Below are 18596 nucleotides of genomic sequence, written 5' to 3' on the forward strand. Positions count from 1 at the left end.
GCAGAGATGTTCTGCATGTGCCTGGGTTTGCTGTTTGGAGGGGGTTAGACATTAGTGTCAGTGGCATAGTAAGTATGAAGCACAATGTTCCTCTCACCCGCTGCTTCCATGGCGTGCTTCCGTAGGTCCTAGGAGTGTAGCAGGTTGTGATGTCTCATCAAGCTTTCAGAGATGGATTTCCAGCTGCTGGTTTTGTGCTGGTGAAGGAGTTGGGTGTTGTCTCCTCCTTCTGTTACTTCACTTGCTTTGCTGTCCCGTGGAAGCACCGGCTGCTAGTCAAAGGCAGCATCGATGTTTGGGACAGGAGCTGTCAGGGTGTGTCTGGAGTACAGTGTTCTGTGTCCACTTCTCATCTACTGCCAAGTGCCCAGTGCGTAGCAGGGGAGTTGTTCAGCAAAGCGCAGCTCGTTGCGCCCAAATGGTACTTTGTAGGTGAAAAGCTTTCCAGAGGCAGTTGATTCTGTCCAGAGCATGGAAGATAATAACTTCTGGGTTTTTTTTTCCAATAACTGCTTTTCCTGGACATGTCCATTTAAAACACCAATGCAGAAGGCAAGATAGTCTCAGCTGCAGACTGTTGTCCAGCTGTGTGCTCTCTGCATAAGACCTTGTGTTGTCTGTCAGCATGTCTGACCCAGGAATGGAGCAAGGGAGGGAGGTGCTGCTATGAATCTCAGAGCAGGCTACAGAGCTCTGCTCACTGTCAGGGCTAACTGTTGGCCTGCTAAGATGGGGAGATCTCAGATCTAGCTGCAGATGTTAAGTGTCTTAGCTGCATGGTTTGCAGTTGCCCTTGCTCATAACATCGAGCAGAGATGATGTTGGGAGGCCCTGGCCCTCCCCTTGCTCTTTAAGCAGCAGAATAATGGCCAGTCTGTGTCTGATTTTTGACAGCATCCCGGTTATGATTAATTTTGCTACTCTGAATTCAGTAGTTACTGATAGTAAAATTAGGTCATTCCTCTGAAGAATGCAGCTTCTTTTTTGACCTCAAATCCTTCTGGCTCTTAATGAGCATTGACAAAAACCTTTACGTTGGTGATGCCAGGACGAAAAACAACTAAGAAGCACTTAAAAGCTTTCTAGGCAAAATTGTTAAACTGTGTAAAATGATCCTATTAAGATATTAGAATTCTGACCCTTGGGATTTGTTAGTGCATTGGAAACTTAAGTTTATGCCCAGTGGAATAAAAACATTAAAAAAGGAAGCTTAAAGTATGCTGTGCGAGAATTCCTTGGTGTGGCAAGAAAGTTTGCTGTGGAGCAGTGGTAGATTCTAGCAATGGCCACGTCTGGTGCAGAGAGGTTTTTATTGTAAGAACTGACAAAAATGTTGGAATCTTAAATTTAGGCAGACTATGGAGAAAGAAGAGTGGCTTCATGCTGGGCTCACAAGGTGGAAGAAAAAATCGGTACAAAGATGAGATCTGTTAACTTTGAAAATCTGCTGGGGTGACAAACAGCAAGAATCTGGTTCACAAACAGCTTGCACCTTAGCCTGTGCAGGGTGTGCAAACCCAGCAGCTGCTGGGGCTTACCACAGGTTTCAGCACCAAAGAATCACCCTGTCTGAAAACAAACTGATTTTAAAGAGGCTTTTATCTTGCAGTAGACTCAGTTGGTTTCATTCTTGGGGGGAGTAGAGGGGAGAGTACAAACGCAAATGAATCAGACTGGATGTGGATTGAAAGCTCTCCTGGTCGATTTAGAATGTTGGCTTTGGAGGAGAGGAATTCAGATGAGAATACTGCAGCCAGAGGTGAGATCAAGATTCTTCTTTTCTGGTCGTGAACTTGCTTTGTGGAAGCAGCATCGAGCATCTTTGGAACACAGACATGCCTCTTCGTATCTGAATTGGTTTTATTCATAAGGAAGGCTCAGGCATTATCCCCTGCCCCTCTGCAAGTCCACATGGAAATCACCTGCTGAAAGGCTTCACAGCATGGAGCTCAGCTCTGAGTGGGGATTTTAAAGTGCCTTAGCTGCACTGAGCATGCACACTGGAATAACCTTTCGTGTTAAACTGGTGGGGCTTCCCCTGGTGCTGTGTAAATGTTGTTATTACAGAATCACAGAACGCATCAGGCTGGAAGGGACCCTCAAAGGTCACCTTGTCCAACCGCCCTGCAGGCAGCAGGAACATCTCCAGCCAGATCAGGTTGCTCAGGGCCCATCAAGTTTGACCTTGAATATCTCTAGGGATGGGGCCTCCACCACATCTCTGGGCAGCCTGTTCCAGTATCTCCTCATCCTCACTGTGCAGACTTCCTCTTGATGTCCACCCTAACTCTGCTCTGCTCCACTTCCAAACCATTGCCCTCATCCTGTCCCCACAGGCCCTTCTGAAGAGTCCCTCCCCAGCCTGCCTGTAAGTTCCCTTCAGATACTGAAATGCAGCTCTGAGGTCTCCTTAGAGTGTTCTCTTCTCCAGACTGAACAAGTAGAGGGGGTCTGGGTTAGAGAGCTGTGCTGTGGAGTGTTGGAAAGCTTTTTTGTGAGGCATGGAATCCTTGTGGAGGGTTCTCTGCTTCCAAGAAGAAATCTGTTCTGTTCCTGAAGTGATTTATGAGGAGAAAACCTCTTCTTCCCTCCACTCCCTGCTCCTTCTGTGTCTTGATTAAACTCTGACTTCTCAATCCTGTTTTGACAGCTGTATGCAAAGCAGGTTCCTGCATGGCAGTGTTGAGTTGAATCTTGAGAACTGTTTTCCTGTGACAGAACCTACTGGAGGTCAGAAGCTCCTGCAGGCTCTTCTTTGGGCCCTGTTTTGTGTGGCATTGCTTTTAGCATGTGTTCAAACTTAGGCATCTCAGCACCTCTGCATCTGCCTTTTGCAGCTGAGTGGACTGGTTTGGCACCTCTCTTGAAGCAGCAGTGTCCTTTTTGTCCTATTTCAGGTGTGATCTCTAAGGAAGACTGCTCTGCAGCCTCAGAGTTGAGTACTAAAGCAGTGTCCAAGACAGCCACATTTGTTACTTGCCTCTGAGTCAACCATGATTTGCAGGTTGGGGCATAGTAAAAAACACCCATGTGCTGATGAAGCAAGAGATCTCTTCTTTCTACAGCCCTGAAGTTCTGCTTGAAGCAGCCCATGAAGATTCTTGAGGTCAGCCAATGTATTTTTTGTTTACTTTTTATTATTTATTAGCAGGTTGGAAAAGACCTCCAAGATCAAGTCCCAGCCATCACCCAACACTTAAATAACTAACCCATGGCACTAAGTGCCTCATCCAGCCTCCTCTTAAACACCTCCAGGGATAGAGTAGAATAGAATCAACCAGGTTGACACTTTAATGCCGTGGTCTAGTTGATCAGGTAGGGATGGGTGATAGGTTGGACTGGATAATTTAGAAGGAAAGCCTTGAGCCTGAAGCCTGAGTTGCTCAGGGTAGCAAAACTGTGCTGGAGGCTGCAGTGCAGAGTCCCTCTTCGTTCACCAGTAATGTCTCCAACAAGGGACTCCATCAGTTTAGGGGTTCTGTGAGACAGCATCTCCTGAAGCACCTGGTGCTGCCTTGGCAGAAAGGCTAAACTAAGTGGGCAACACCTGTCAGCAGTCTCAGTTCTGCTGTGGTTTGAGAAACTTGCTGTGCCCATTCCCAGGGTGGAGTAGAGGTGCCAGGAGCTTCTGTGAACACATTCATCCATCTATCTTTGGCCAGGTGTCCTGGTGGAGTCTGTGTGCTTCTGATAGAGACAAGTTTGAGGTAGCCTTGATCTTGTGTTCAGCACAGCTGGTGTCAGTGCTCAGTTCTGTATCTGCACCCTTAAGTGGGGCTGGGGCTGGAGAGCTGCTTTGCATGAATGAGAATAAGTCACTCGGTGGAGTGAGAGTGACAGAATGTTAGGGGCTGGAAGGGACCTCAAAAGGTCATCCAGTTTGACCCCTTGCAGAGCAGGATCACCTGTACCAAATTACACAGGAATGTACCCAGGTGAGTCTTGAATATCTCCAGGGAGGGACTCCACAACCTTCCTGGGCAGCCTGCTCCTTTGCTAATTCTGTGGTATTTGTTTATAAAGGAAAGGAAGGTTTAAGCAGTGCTAAATATCTCTTAAATCTGCACATTATCAGTTGGAGAACAGACCAAGACTGGGGATCTCTTGAATTTCTCAGTGCTTTCTGTGTTGTTAGCTTATATATTGAGCTTGCTAGATCCTTGAAAAGCCCTGAGTAATCTAGAAAGTAGAATATCCCTGAGGTCAACTTGATAACGTTTTTCCCCATCACCTTTTCTCAGAGGCATAACAACGGCAAATAAAGGAGAGAACCCAGAACATGCACAAAAGAGACATTGTCAGAGATGGGAATTCCATCTTGTCAAATTCCCCTTTGAAGGATTTTCCAATAAACTGAAAATGTGTCTCCACATAAATTGATTCTAGCTCTCTGTTTCTGAATCACAGAACTTTAGAGATTGGAAGGGACCTCCAGAGGTCACTGAGTCCAACCCACTGCCACGCAGCATCACCCATGCTGGTTTGCGCAGGATTGCATCCAGATGGGTTTTGAAAGTCTCCAGAGAAGGAGACTCCACAACCTCTCTGGGCAGTCTGCTCCTGTGCTCTGTCACCCTCACATTGAAGTGAAACCTCATATGTTCCAATTTGTAGCCGTTGCACCTTGTCTTATTGCTGTTGACCGCCGAGAAGCTCTGCTGCCAGGTTGGTAATGAAGATGCTAATTGCTGGCATGAAGGAGCACAGAGCTCGCTGCTTTCGGGAGAATTTCCTGTCAAGTCGTGCAGTAGCTGAAGTGCTCCTGCTGTTTGTGTGGGTGCTTACATCCAAAGTGCATCTCTGTAGTGGTCCAGTGCCTTTGCAGACCTGTGAGCTGGATGAAGGTGTGCTAAGCCTCTTGCGTGACCTTGCAGAGCACTGTCTGTCATGGCAGTGTTTTGGTGCGACGAACTCTGCAGGCCTATATCCTAGAACACTTGGAAAAAGATTTTATTGTTGTTGCCAGAAGCATTTGTGTCTCTCAGACTTCCATGAGAAGGTGATAGTCATGGTTGGTGCAAAACCAAATAGCTTGGATCTTCAGCCTGTCCCTGAGGATGCAAATCCTGGCTGGGAGCAAGCAAACGCTCTTGGAAGCAGGCAGGGAACTGCTGGACTGTGCTCTCAGTAGCTCCAGAATGAATGGAAGCTGGGACATAGGACACATGGCTCCTTTTGGTTGCTCTCTGCATCCTAAGTTTGAGGAAGAACAAGAAGGCTGCCACCTAAAACCAGCCGTTGAAGGGTTTGGTTATGTAAAGAGGTATTAGTTTAGGCACCGAGTGCAGTGCAGCTTGCTCTTCACATTGCCTTTTTCAAGGGATGTAACATCCAAAGGCCTTTTTCGGTAAGGCTAAAGCAGCAGCCTCATCACAGGTGCCCTTCCCAAGCAGAGTTCTTTGGTCTTTTTTCCATCCTTGTGCTGTCCTCTGAGAATTTAAGTGTGTTCAGGCTTGTGATTTAGGTCAGGGCAGATTAACAAGTTAGAGATCCAGGTTAGTTTTTAGGCCTGGTTCTCAAGTCTGGAGTATTTACTGGTACCAAGCTGATTTCTGTCTCTTTGGTAAAGAGAACTTGGGAGATAACCCTCAGCATATTTCACTGACAGCAGAATAAAACCTTTTATTTCCTTGTGCAGCATTTGCCACTTCATCCTTGCTGACCATCTTGCACTGTCTTTTTGTTAGTGAATTTCTTTCAGTATCCAAAGGTTAACAGCTTTGGGGGGGCTGTTTTTATTCTCACTGGCAGGAGGGCTGTGCACTGCCAGCAGAGGAAGTGGTCTCCCACTGATTTCAGGGTGGCCAGAAAGTGTTGGTGTGATAGGAGGTTGCTTGGTGAAGGATGAGGAGAGAGGCATCTTTCTGATCAGTGCTGTGCTCTGCACTCTCTTCTCTGCCTTTGTAGATTCTGCGTGCTCCGTTCCTGCTATCCCCTGGCAATGTTTGCCAGGCCTTTGTGCAACTGCTTCCTATGTTATTCCTGAAGAAAAGCAGATGGAAGGCTTCCTTCACAGTCCTAATTGGTTCTGAATCAACATCGCCTTAGGCACTCCTTAGAGTTGGTGAAGTACTGCACGCAGTGAGATTGGAGGCCGTGGTAAAATGATTTAAACCTGATAGCCACTTGCCAAGCTCCTGTCAGTTTTGCTTAATGCCAGCTGTGAGTCTGTAGCTTGTCCTCGTGGTGTGCTAGGGAGTTCTCTCTGCTTGGCACCTACCCATGGTGCCTGTTTTAGGCAGCAGATAAACCCTGGATGAGAAGGAAAACTTTTTGTACTTTATTTTGTGAAAGTTTTTCTTTTGGAAGGTGTTAAAATCTGTAGTAACTTCTTCAGCTTGGTGGGAGGAGAAGCTGAGCAGCAAGAATAAATTCTTCACTGCAAGAGTGGCAAGACTATGGAATGGATTGTCCAGGGAGGTTGTGGATGCCCCCTCCCTTGTTCAGAGCCAGGTTGAATGGGGCCTTGAGTAACTTGGGCTAGTCGAGAGGTGTCCTTGCCCATGGCAGGGGTTGGAGTAGATGATCTCTAAGGTCTCTTCCAGCCTAGGCTGAATCTGTGAAGAAGGATTTGTGTTGTATCTTGGGCAAATTTGGTTAAATTGAAGGAAATTAGAACTTGCAAAGTTGGCAGAAACCATCCTTTGCTTACCCACTGTGCCGTAGAACTTCCATGCTCACCAGCATGGTGTGTTGAGTTCTATGCAGGGCAAAAGCAAGCAGGGTTGCCTTCTGTTCAAACAGTCCTGAAAGTGTTTTATAGCTCAGATGTGTTGAACAAAAGGAGGTTCTGACAGAGCTGGAGGGGAACATGGATTTAGTGACATAATTTCACAGTACAACTGAGACAACCTGGCAGATTAAAGTCATCTGATGAGTCTCATCCCTTGCTTCTAGCTTTGCAGCCTCTCTTCTTGTTCTCTCCTATACTCTAGCATTAGCTTTGGTGCTTATCTTGCTGCAAGGAAAACAGATTAAAACTGCCGACATGACAAGAAGTGCTTCTCTCCTGGTGCACTGTTCTGTTGCTTTCATGGCACAAATTGGTTATCCTGTGGCAGAATGGTGCTGGAGTTGGCTCGTGTGGATCCTGGAAGCACAGAAATGGAGGCAGAAAGCTCAGCAGCAGGTGAGGGGGAGCAAGACCTCTCTGGTAAGCTGCCAGCTCTTAATGTTTCAACACAGAAGAAGAAAAGAGGATTCAGTCGAAGTATGTGCTGTGCTGACTCTAGTGAGCAGAAGTGGAGCCATGGTTCCTTCTGAAATGCTGTGTTGTTACTGACATGTGACTTCTGACCTCCAGAAGAGAGTATTAAATAAACATCAGAGATGCCTGGTGAAGGGGCAGGAATTCCCTTCCTGCAGGCATTGCCCTTCTGGACGTTGCATTTCTAGTGGCTCTTCCTGACTCGCTGCAGTTGCCAGTAGCATGGCAGTCCATGGGAAGGCTCATCCTTGAGGATCTTGATTCATAAACCAAAGCAGCAGCCATTGCTGCTCAGGCCCTTGTCTGTAGCTTCCCAGAACTGCACTTGTCCTATGGTGGTGATGGCTGTAACTCAACATCACCATGTTTGAGAGGTATCCTGGTGTGCTTCTGACCCAGCCATGCACAGTAGGCAGCCACAGAGCACTGCAGGGCAGACTCCCTGCACTGAGCTTGGAGGTTTTTGTATTCTCCCCCTTTGCTGTGCCCTGGTGAGATCCCATCTGGAGTACTGTGTCCAGTTCTGGGCTCCCTAGTTCAAGAGGGACAGGGTGATACTGGAGAGTGTTCAACAGAGGCTACGACAATGCTGAATGGCCTGGAAGTGTGATGAGGAAAGGCTGAGAGCCCTGGGACTGGGCATCTTGGAGAGGAGAATGCTGAGAGGGGATCTGAGCAGTGTCTATAAATATCTGCAGGGTGGAGGGCAAGAAGAAGGGACCAGGCTAGGCCAGGGTCTTTTCAGCAGTACCCAGTGACAGCACAACAGGCAGTGGATCCAGATGAACCCCGGAGGTTCCACCTCGCCATGAAGAGAAACTTATTTGGTGCAAGGGTGCTGGAAGCCTGGAGCAGGCTGTCCAGAGAGGTTGTGCAGTCTACTTGTCTGGAGACTTTCAAGCCCCACCTGGATGTGTTCCTGGATGACCGTGCTCTATCAGAAGGATTGAGCTCAATCTTCAGAGACCCTTTCCAACCCCTCTGATTCTGTGATTCTCTGTACAGCTACTTTGGTGCTCTAATGCTGGCTGAAAATCAGCAAGATCTTAAACTGCTGTAATTCAGCTTGAACTGCTCATTCCTCAGGCACTGTGCTGTGACTCCTGCTCCAGGTCACATGCTCAGCTCTCAAGCAAGCTGCAGCTAGAGGAATCATTAGTAGGTGCTGCTTTAGAGTGTCTGCTCTGAGTCTTTTGGCCAAATGAGTGTGGTGGAGAAATGCTTTATTAAATACAAAACTCATCTTTGAGCCTGTAGTAATTAATTTTTCCATGGGGGCACAGAGATTCCATGAGAAGCAGATCTAGTGTTGAACTTGGAGGGTTTAGACTGAACTTTCAGAAGCAAGTCAGAATTGTAGTTTTGCTGCCAAATTTCCAGTGCTTGACTTTGTCATTAGTCCCATCTCTTGGTGGAACACTCATAGACTGTGCTCTGGAATACTGTGATGTGAAGCTGAACTTAAGAGTTGGTAACCTTAAGATTACAGAATCCTAGAATGGCTCAGGTTGGAAGGGACCTCAAGGATCATCATCTGCAACCCCCTGCCGTGGGCACAGACATCTCAACTAGAGTCAGCTGCTCAGGGCCTCTCCCAGCCTGGCCTTGAACACCCCCAGGCATGAGGCAGCCACAGCCTCCCTGGGCAGAGTCTCACCACCCTCCTACTGAAGAACTTCTTCCTCAGCTCCAGTCTAACCCTTCTCTCTCTCAGCTCCAAACCATTCCCCCTTGTTCTGTCTCTAGACACCCTCAGCAAAAGTCTCTGTAGTTTTTCTGGATGATCTCTTCAGGTACTGGAAAGGTTCCCCTGGAGTCTCTTCTCTTCAGGCTGCACATCCCCAGGTCCCTCAGCCTGTCCTCACAGCATAGCTGCTCTAGCTCTTGGATGATCTTTGTGGCCTTCTCTGGCCTCACTCCAGCAGCTCTGTGTCCCCCTTCTGCTGGGGACATCAGAACTGGAGGCAGGATTGGAGGTGAGGTCTCAGCAGAGCAGAGCAAAGGGGAAGGTGATCACCTCAGCAGGCATTGCTGATTTAGCTGTTTGTAGCCCGTTTTCTGGTGCTGTTCCTACAGACAGCCCTGGGTTAAAGAAAAACCCTCAGTCCTCTTGGTTTAGCCTTGGTTTAATCCACAAAATTAAAGTGGTTGTTCTTATGCCTCTGTCTGCTGGAGCCTGAAATGGCAATGCATTCCTCCTTCCACATGATCGCAGCTTGGTGGTGGCAGCCTGTGTGCTGCCGAGGCCAAAGCGTTTGGGGTCTGTTAAAATGCACCCATGGGTTAAGAGAAGGAGAGCTGAACTCTTGAGGAGGGAAGGCTGTCAGTGACCCTAGCCATAGGCCAGGGAACAACTGATACAAGCTGGAACCCTGGAGCAGGTTGCCCAGAGAGTTTGTGGAGTCTCCTCTGAAGACCTTCAAAACTTATCTGAATGTATTCCCTACCCTAACTGACCCTGCTTTGGCAGGGAGGTTGGACTGGATCATGTCTAGAGGTCCCTTCCCACCCCTACTATTCTGTGAGTCTGTGAGCATCAGGAGGCCATGAATTCAGTTCAGCTATTTCACAGCTTTTCTGTGTGCTTCAGAGCTCTCTTTAAGAACTGTTGCACCAAACTTTCGGAGTGCTTTTGGAGCTAGGGAGAGCTCCTGGACTGCAAGGATGAACAAATCTGTACAAGCAAACTTGAGAATCAGAGCTGAGCCAGACAAGAAGTGACCTTCCTGACAGTGGTGTTTGCTGCAAGAAGCAGGCCAGTCCAGGCTTCCTCAGCCTGTTGGACCTCTCTCCTGTGGCAGAGTAAGGTTTAGGTCTCCTTATGTTGACAATTTCAAAGTAGCTGTGAAAGTGCTTCCCCAGGCTGCTTTCCTGGCTGGGTGTGAAGGAAGAGCAGCTTGGTTAGTTGGGGTTGTAGATGCCCTCTGCATCTGAGATGTCAGCTCTCAGTCCCTGCTGATGGCTGAGAGGGTCTTTGTGAGGGCAGTTCTGGAAGTTTTCTTGAGGCTTTAAAATGGTGCAAACCCAAACTGTCAAATGTTTGCTGTGCACCAAAGTCACTGTTCCTGTACAGGTTTATCTGGGGGGTGTTCAGGCACTGCTGGTTCCCCTGTCGGCCAGTGGATATTCCCAGCATCCCAAAGGAGCAGCAGGCACTTCAGCCTCTCCTGGATGCCGGAGTACCTTTGGTGGCTTGTGGGGAGGATTTGGGAAAGGAATGTTGATTGTGCTGCTCTAGGAATGGGACTTGCTGGCTATGAGGAAAGCCCCTGGCCTAGGGAAGCACGGCCTTGCCAGGAGGGAGGGTAGCTTGTAAGGCAGGTATGTCTGGCAGAGGCTTCGACAGGGAGCGTTTGTGGATTGCTGGAGAGGGGCCTGGTGACAGGAGAGTTTGGGAGGATGCCTCTCGGTAGTGCTGAGGGTTTGGAGGCTCATCTTTGCTAAGTAGAGCCTTGACTTTTCACTCTTACTGGGTGCTGGTGTTGCTGAGATGGTTTGTGTAGTTCCTGTTTGCTGCCTTCCTTTCCCTGTGTGTCACTAAGCCTCATCCTGCGCAGAGCCATTGGAGCAGCCTGCCTGGGGAGGTGGTGGCGTCACCATCCCTGGAGGGGCTCAGAAAGCATGTAGACATGGCACCTGGGGACATGGTGGTCTTGGGCTGAGGGTTTGGCATGATGGCCTTGGAGGGCTTTCTACCCTTAGTGGCTCTGTGGCTGTGTCTGCAGTACAGCAGTGACCCAGGGGCAGTTGTGTCACAGGAGTAGGGCCTTGAGGTGCAGGATGAGCAACGCGTGAAGGGTAAAACATTGATAAACTCGACAGGCCCCAGCTGAAAGACTGAACCAGGCCAAGTAGGTCTGGCTGCTGCTCTGCTTTCTGCCCTTTAAGGGTTCTGCAGCCCTGGAGCAGGCTGCCCAGAGAGGTTGTGGAGTCTTCTGCTTTGGAGACCTTCAAAACCCGCCTGGATGTGTGCCTGTGTGACCTGTCCTGGGTGATCCTGTGGGGGTGGGGTTGGACTGGATGATCTCCAGAGCTTCCATCCAACCCCCAACCACTCTGTGATTCCAGGTGGAGTGAAGGCTAAAATGGCAGTTCTGGTCCTAGCTATCAGGAGCTGGGATGCTGGGAACCTGCTGTGAGCGCTTTGGTGCACAGCAGTGTGAGGGTTGGTTTTGTTAAGGTAAAACAGCCACCCTGAAGAGCTCTTTAACAGTGTATGTTTTGTATGTTGCCATGCTTCTTCCTTTGGCAGAATGAATTGTTCTGGAATTTTCAGCAAGCCCTGTTTTGTAACTGGAAAAAATGCAGAGCTGAAGCAGCTGCTTGTTCCCAGCTCCGAGAGCAACATTCAGACTTGTTGCAGGTGGAGAACTTTGGCTTCTTGAAATGCAAAGATCTGCAACTGACTTGGGCTCTTTCTCTTTGCAGGTGTACTATAACATGTCTAATGGTTATGAAGATCACATGGCTGAAGATTGCAGGGATGATATTGGTAGAACAAATCTAATTGTCAACTACCTCCCTCAGAACATGACGCAGGATGAGCTGCGGAGTCTGTTTAGCAGTATTGGCGAAGTTGAGTCTGCAAAACTCATCCGGGACAAAGTTGCAGGTACCAGCCCTTACTTGAGACACTTCGTGGTGGACTGTTGAAGCAGATCCTTTATTGAATGCTGTGTGATGGAGAATGTGAAATACTTGTGTGTGTATAATCAAGCCACTGCCAAGTGTGCATGTGACTGCAATTGGATGTTTTAGGAAGCGGGACTAATTGAGGCTAAATTAATGACTGTAGATGGTTAAGAATTCCAAAAGTTCAGCTCCTCAGTGCAAACACCAACAGACATGTCTAAGGCTAGTTTGAACTGGGGCCTCATCTTACTTATTCTTCCTATAATCCCAGCAATTTTGTTTCTTCCTGACCACTGAATCTACAAACACATCTTCTGCTCTGATTTTGGTCAGTGAAATAAAGGAGTGGCACATTTCAGCCCTTATCACTCTTCAGGAATGTAACTTGCTTGTTCTTTAAATAGGATTCTTAGTGGGAGCTTTAAAAAATGAGAGGAATGAATTGTTCAGATTTTTGAAATTTAATGTTTCCTTCCAAACAAACAAATGCTGTTAGAGCAGCTGGGTCTATGAAGCCCTGTCTGCACTGCTAGGAGCTTTTCAGCTGCCCTGTGAAGATCCTTGCCCTGCTTTAAAGTCTTCATTTACAAATTCTGGGTATTCTTACTCGGGATTTAGTGGGAGTAACTGAAGGTTCCTGTGCTGTTAGCTGCCTCTGCACACCTGTCTGGCCTCAGCCTCCAGCTGATTTCCCTGTGGCATTTTCTGCTGCACATGCTCAGTGTTGTCTTTCAGAACCTAGCAATGCTGGCGTAAGATTATGATCTGATCCACAGCAAGGCAGGTCTGGAAAACTACTTCCCTGGCTGTAAAAACTGCATGCAAGCTGATGAACCACAGGAGAATTTTGTGCTATCTTGACAGACTTGGCTACACTGTTTTATATGCTTGAGAGCAGACATGGCAGCTGAATAATTAAACTTCAGAGTTTACTTTCAGAAAGGCTTCTCTGATTTCCATGTCTCTAGTTTCTTTCAGGTGAAGTGTTATGTGATAGTTGTATATCTCTGCTTACGAAGTGTGCATGTAAAATAGTCATGAAATAGTTCCCTACGGTGCTGCTGCCTTGAGTGTCCTGATGGCTGAGTGTTCAACCCAGGCACTACCATGCACCTCGACATGCTTAGAAGCCCTGTTTAACAAGAGCAAGTTTTCACCAAATGGCTCATCCCCACCTTAGCCTTTCAACAGGCACAAGTGCTCTGTGTGGGTGGTGAGGGTATTTCAGGTGGGAACCAAGGCAGATCATTACCTGGGGTTTGAGAGTCCACACAGTTCCTGTAGCATCTGATAGTCTGGTAAAGTCTGGCTAACTAACTTGGAACTTGCCAGTGCTGGGTAGTTTAAAGTCCAGAACATGCTTGTGTGCTTCTAGCTTTTCTAACACCCCCCTGAGGAATCAAAAGTAAAATCCCTGTAATGCTGCATAGCCCGTGAGTGCCTGTGGACAGAACTCCAGCTTGACTCAAGTGCAAGTGTCTGGTTCTGCCTGGCTGCTTTGGTCAGACTGCTTCTTCCTGCTGTTGCCCAACTGTTCCCTTCAACTGCAGCCCTGTCAGGAGCAATTCCCAGGCTTCCCCATGTTCCTGGAAAGTTTTGGAGTATCAGTATCTGAGAATTAACTTCTTCAGGAGCCTTTTTCTTTTCACTTTTCTGCCCCTTCGTGTTTCTGTTAACATTCCTGGCTTGTCGCTTGCCCAGCTCTGGGCAGAGCTGATGGTTGCCCCCATCCCAAGAGGAGCAGTCCTGTGGCCCAGTCCTGCTTTGCTTGTGCAGTTTTCTGACCCCAAGACTCAGACCAGCAGGGAAGTAGAGCTGCAGAAGGATCTGTTCATCTTCTTAACCTTGATTTCTGTGAGGTCAGGTCAACCATGGTATTGACAAGATGTCCTGAGGCTTAGAGGCCTGAGCAGGAGGGAAGCAACTTCTCCTTTTGTTGGAACTGGACTTTTTACATCAGTTTAGCTCTCAATGAAATCGCAGCTCCAAGTGTTTTGTCTTTAGAATTGCCTTTGGCTGTATCTGCAGAGGTGAAATGAGTGGTTGGTTGCCAATGTATATTTGTCATAAAGCGTTGACTGATACATTTTAATCAGTTAATGAAATATGTGGGGCAGAAAATGCCTTCTGCCTGGAATGCAGCTGTACAGGGCTCACTGAACGAGGCTTAGCTTTCAGCAGACCGATCACTTGGATTCAGGAGTCCATTTGAAAGGCAAAGTAGTGTGTTTGGGTTTTTGTCAGCAAGGTATTACAATTTGACCAGAGTGTCTGTGCCATTGGCTGAGTTTCAGGTACAGCTTGGTGCTGAGCAGGCTTTCCTGTGCCATGATCACGTTCAGAAAGTCTGGAGAAACTCTTTAAAGCCCCCAGCTGCTGCTCCTGTTTTTGTTACTCGTGAACACTGTGGAGGTTAAAAGCAGCAGCAAAGCAGTGTCAGTTTGCATCCCTTACTGGGAGTCTTCTGCCATTGGAGCAGTTTGTAGAATCATCACAGGATTTGGTTGCTGTTTGGGACTTAGTGGCTTCTGGTGGGTTTGGTTGGGTTGATTTGTAGTTGGGTGGGTTTTTGTGTGGGTGGTTTTGAGTTTTGTGTTTTTTTTGTGTTCAGGGTTTTTGGGTGGTGTGGGTTTTTTTTGTTTGTTTTGTTTTCCTGTTCTTGTTTTGTTTTGTAACTGTAAAGAGGAACTTGTGCAGAGTAGGTGAGCCCAGGGCAGCTGCTCTAGTTGGAGATGCCCCAGCTCACTGCAGAAGGGTTGGACAAGTTGAGCTTTGAGGATCCCTTCCAGTCTGATGCAGTCTGAGTTAGCAAGCAAGGCTCCTGCGGCTCTTCCTCATGGTGCTGGAAAGGTCAGGCTGCTGCTGTCCTCGTTCTGGTGCATCTTCCCTTTTGCTCACCTCTGCTGCGTCCTCGACTCCAGCCCTGTCTCCAGTTTTGGTGTCCCCAGCACACTAAGGACACAGAGCTGCTGGAGTGAGTCCAGAGGAGGGCAGCAAGGATGGTCCAAGGGCTGGAGCAGCTCTGCTATGAGGACAGGCTGAGGGAGCTGGGGATGTTCAGCCTGGAGAGGACAGTGCTCTGGGGGAACCTGCCAATGGCTGAAGAGATCCTGCGGGAAGGCTGCTGAGGATGTGTAGAGACAGAACAAGGGGGAATGGTTTGAAGCTGAGGCAGAGGAGGGTTAGAGTGAAGACAGGTCAAAAGTCTGGTGAGGAGAAGGCTGGGAGGGGATCTGAGCAATGTCTATGAATATCTGAGGGGTGGAGGGCAAGATGAAGGGGCCAGACTCTTTTCAGTGGTGTCCAGTGATAGCACAAAGGAACCTAGGAGGTTCCATCTTGCCATGATGAGAAATTTCTTTGGTGTGAGGGTGCTGGAGGCCTGGAGTGAGCTGCCCCGAGAGGTTGTGGAGTCTCTGTCTCTGAAGACTTTCAAAACACACCTGGATGTATTCCTGTGTGCCCTGCCCTGGGTGATCCTCCTTTGGCAGGGGATTTGGAATTAATGATCTCTGCTGATCCCTTCCAACTCCTACCATTCTGTGACCTGGCATACACGTGAACACTGTTACAGCATTTCTCCTCCTGCAGTAGCTGGGGCTGCAGAAATCCAGGCCTTTGTGCCACCCTGGCCTTGCTGAAAGTCTTGCAGCACAGCTGCCTGTGTCAGGATGTCTGATGTGCATGGTGTGGACGCTGCTGATCAGCGGCTGTACCTTTCCTGATCCTAGAATCATAGAATCAACCAGGTTGGAAGAGACATCCAAGCTCATCCAGTCCAACCTAGCACCCAGCCCTAGCCAGTCAACTTGACCATGGCAGTAAGTGCCTCAGCCAGGCTTTTCTTGAACACCTCCAGGGACAGCGACGCCACCACCTCCCTGGGCAGCCCATTCCAATGCCAATCACTCTCTCTGCCAACAACTTCCTCCTAACATCCAGCCTGGAACTCCCTTGGTACAATTTGAGACTGTGCCCCTCATTCTGTTCTTGGTTGCCTGGCAGAAGAGACCAACCCCACCTGGCTACAGCCTCCATTCAGGTAGCTGCAGACAGCAATGAGCTCTGCCCTGAGCCTCCTCCTCTCCAGGCTGCACAGCCCCAGCTTCCTCAGCCTCTCCTCACAGGGCTGTGCCCCAGGCCCCTCCCCAGCCTTCCTGCCCTTCTCTGGACACCTTCCAGCACCTCAGCATCTCTCTGCAATGGAGGAGGCCAGAACTGGACACAGCACTGCAGGTGTGGCCTGAGCAGTGCTGAGTACAGGGCAGAAGAACCTCCCTTGTGCTGCTGTCCACACTGCTCCTGAGCAGTGCTGGCTCATGTTCAGCTCTTCTCTCCCAGCACCCCCAGGTCTCTCTCTGCCTGGCTGCTCTCAGCCACTCTGCCCCCAGCCTGTAGTGCTGCTTGGGGTTGTTGTGGCCAAAGTGTAAAACTCTGCACTTGGCCTTGTTCAGTCTCATCCCATTGGCCTCTGCTCACCCATCCAGCCTGGCCAAGTCCCTCCTGCCCTCCAACAGCTCCATAGCTGCTCCTAGCTTGGTGTCATCTGCAAACTAACTTATGCTGGACTCAATCCCCTGGCCCAGATCATCAGTAAAGATACTGAACAGGATCCTGGCTGTTTTGAGCCTTCTGTTTGTGCACCTCACTGCTAGGCCAAGTGCTAAAGCTGCAGGTTAGTTCCCTGAACCTAAGCTGTATCTTTTTTCTGTTTTCCTAAGCTGAAATGCTGCTGCTTTCAAAGCTGTCTGTTCTAAAGCTCTGCAGAGGTTGAGTTCTGCTTTCCCTGGTGTGTTTAAGGTCTCAGACCACTGTGGGATATCTTTGCAGCTGCTGGTACCTGTAGCCCTGCTCTAAATGCCTGGTGAGCAGTCTGCTGTGTGCTGATCTGGAAGCGCTGTCTCTGATGGCTGTTGGTTTGGGCAGGGAAGCCTCCAGCTTCCTGAGGGTTCTTTTTCCCTCCCTCACACCAAGACTTCTTGAGTAGGGAGTGCTCCTGTGACAGCACAAATTCCTCATGTCTTTGCACTCTAGGAAGGGCAGGATATGGCCCTGCAGGCTGGCAAAGCTGGCTCTGTACCTGTCAGCTACCCTGTGAAATTCCTGCACTGGGGGGCATTGTTGCCCCTGCAGGGTTTTCTTCCCTAGCTTTTTATTTGGCAGTGTGCAATTTCTTCTCACTGTGCATTGGAGAGCACCCAGCAGCAGTGGTTAACTCAGGGAAAACTGCAAATGGCCTGTGGGCAAATTGTCCAAATCCTGATAATGTGAACAGCCTCTGGCTTTGCTGACTCCATTTCCTGCCCACACAAACCACCACAGAGCTACTGTCTGGGTTCTGGCAGGGTATGAGAATACACTCAAGAGAAAGGTTGCTGGATGGGTTCAGAGCACAGCTAGCAGGAGCAGCAGGTGGTGCAGCAGGTCCTGGGAACTCCTGGGATTGTCTGGGGACTTGTGGGAAGCCTCCGAGGAGCTGGGGTGCTTGCTGCTGCTAGGAGGAGGTAGCTGCAGGAGGCCTTAGCTTCCAACAAGTTGCTTTGAGCTCTTACAGGTGCACCTGGTCAGAGGCAGATTGGAGCTTTTGTATCAGCTGAACCTTGGTTAGGGAGAGTCAAAGACCTTCAGCTTAGGACAGGGCCATGTAACAGCCCAGCTCAGAGCGTAACTCCCAGAGTGCTTCAGCCCCTGAATCACCTTGGTGGCCTCCTGTCGACTCACTCCAACAGCTCTGTGTCCTGCTGGGGTCATGAGAACTGGGCACAGTGTTTAGAGGTGGGGTCTCACCAGAGCAAAGGAAGAGACATGTTCTTGCCTGCAGGAGCTGTGCACTGCTCAGGACCTGTCTTGCTAAGTGAACAACCTGTGGTAGAATTAAAGCAGCTTGAGGCTGGTGGTCAGCAGCAGTGGGTGCAGCTGAATGCAGCTTGCTGGTGAATTATCCAAAGCTTTGTTGCCGGTGCCAGTTCTGTTTAAAACTTTGGTTCGTGCCCAGGATGGTGGCACAGGTTGCACTCTGAGCGTGTCTGCAGCTGATAGGGAACTGGGAGGAGTGGCCGAGGCAGTCAGAGGGAGCCGACAGTGTTCTCTGAAAGCTTTAGGGCAGGGCTGGCATATCAGAGGGCAACTCCCTAGGGTTAGGGTTGTGAACATCCCTTTACTGGCTAGACAACTGAGAGGGTAAACATCTCACACTTGCTATCCCTTCCCAGCCAGAGGCACAAATTCAGGTGTGTGGGGCACTGCCAGAGCTGTCACCGTCACACTGCCCTTGTCAAGCCGTGGAAGTGAGTCCTGTAGCAGTTGTTTGTACTTCAGTTCTCAGTGTTTTTGGTGGAAGTTATTGTTCCTCCTCTTGGAGTCCAAAGGAGCAGCAGTGTGCTCCTGCAAATTTAGTTCAGAGCTTAACTCTCAGCACTTCAGTACCTGAAGGGGCTGCAAGAAGGCTGCAGAGAGACTGTTCCCAAAGCCCTGCAGGGACAGGACGAGGGCAATGGCATCAAACTAGAGCAGAGCTGACTGACACTGGGTGTGCGGAACAAGTTCTGCACCATGAGGGTGCTGAAACTCTGCAACAGGTTGCCCAAGATGAGGCTGAACAGGGCTCTGAGCAACCTGATCTAGCTGAAGATATCCCTGCTGAGTGCAGAGGGAGTTGGATTGGATGCCCTTTGGAGGTCCCTCCAACCCCAGACCATTCTGTGATGTTCTGCACTGTGATGTTTGCAGCAAAGTAAGTGTCACTACTTGAAAGCTG

General features: G+C 49.1%; 1 protein-coding gene across 5 annotated transcripts in view; it reads left to right on the forward strand.

The window, feature by feature from the left end:
* ELAVL1 (ELAV like RNA binding protein 1) overlaps nucleotides 1-18596 on the forward strand; it is a 46533-nt gene that overhangs the window by 3049 nt on the left and 24888 nt on the right. For 4 of the 5 annotated variants that reach the window (XM_064175361.1, XM_064175358.1, XM_064175357.1 and 1 more), the window contains exon 2: nucleotides 11636-11819. In XM_064175361.1, the coding sequence (XP_064031431.1) occupies nucleotides 11648-11819 (172 nt within the window). In that variant the 5' untranslated portion in view covers nucleotides 11636-11647. Of the gene's footprint in view, nucleotides 1-2897; nucleotides 3107-11635; nucleotides 11820-18596 lie in introns of those variants that run through there. The other variant, XM_064175359.1, reaches the window with a different exon arrangement.

This window comes from Pogoniulus pusillus, chromosome 41, assembly GCF_015220805.1.
Source record: "Pogoniulus pusillus isolate bPogPus1 chromosome 41, bPogPus1.pri, whole genome shotgun sequence".
Taxonomy (NCBI): Eukaryota; Metazoa; Chordata; class Aves; order Piciformes; family Lybiidae; genus Pogoniulus; species Pogoniulus pusillus.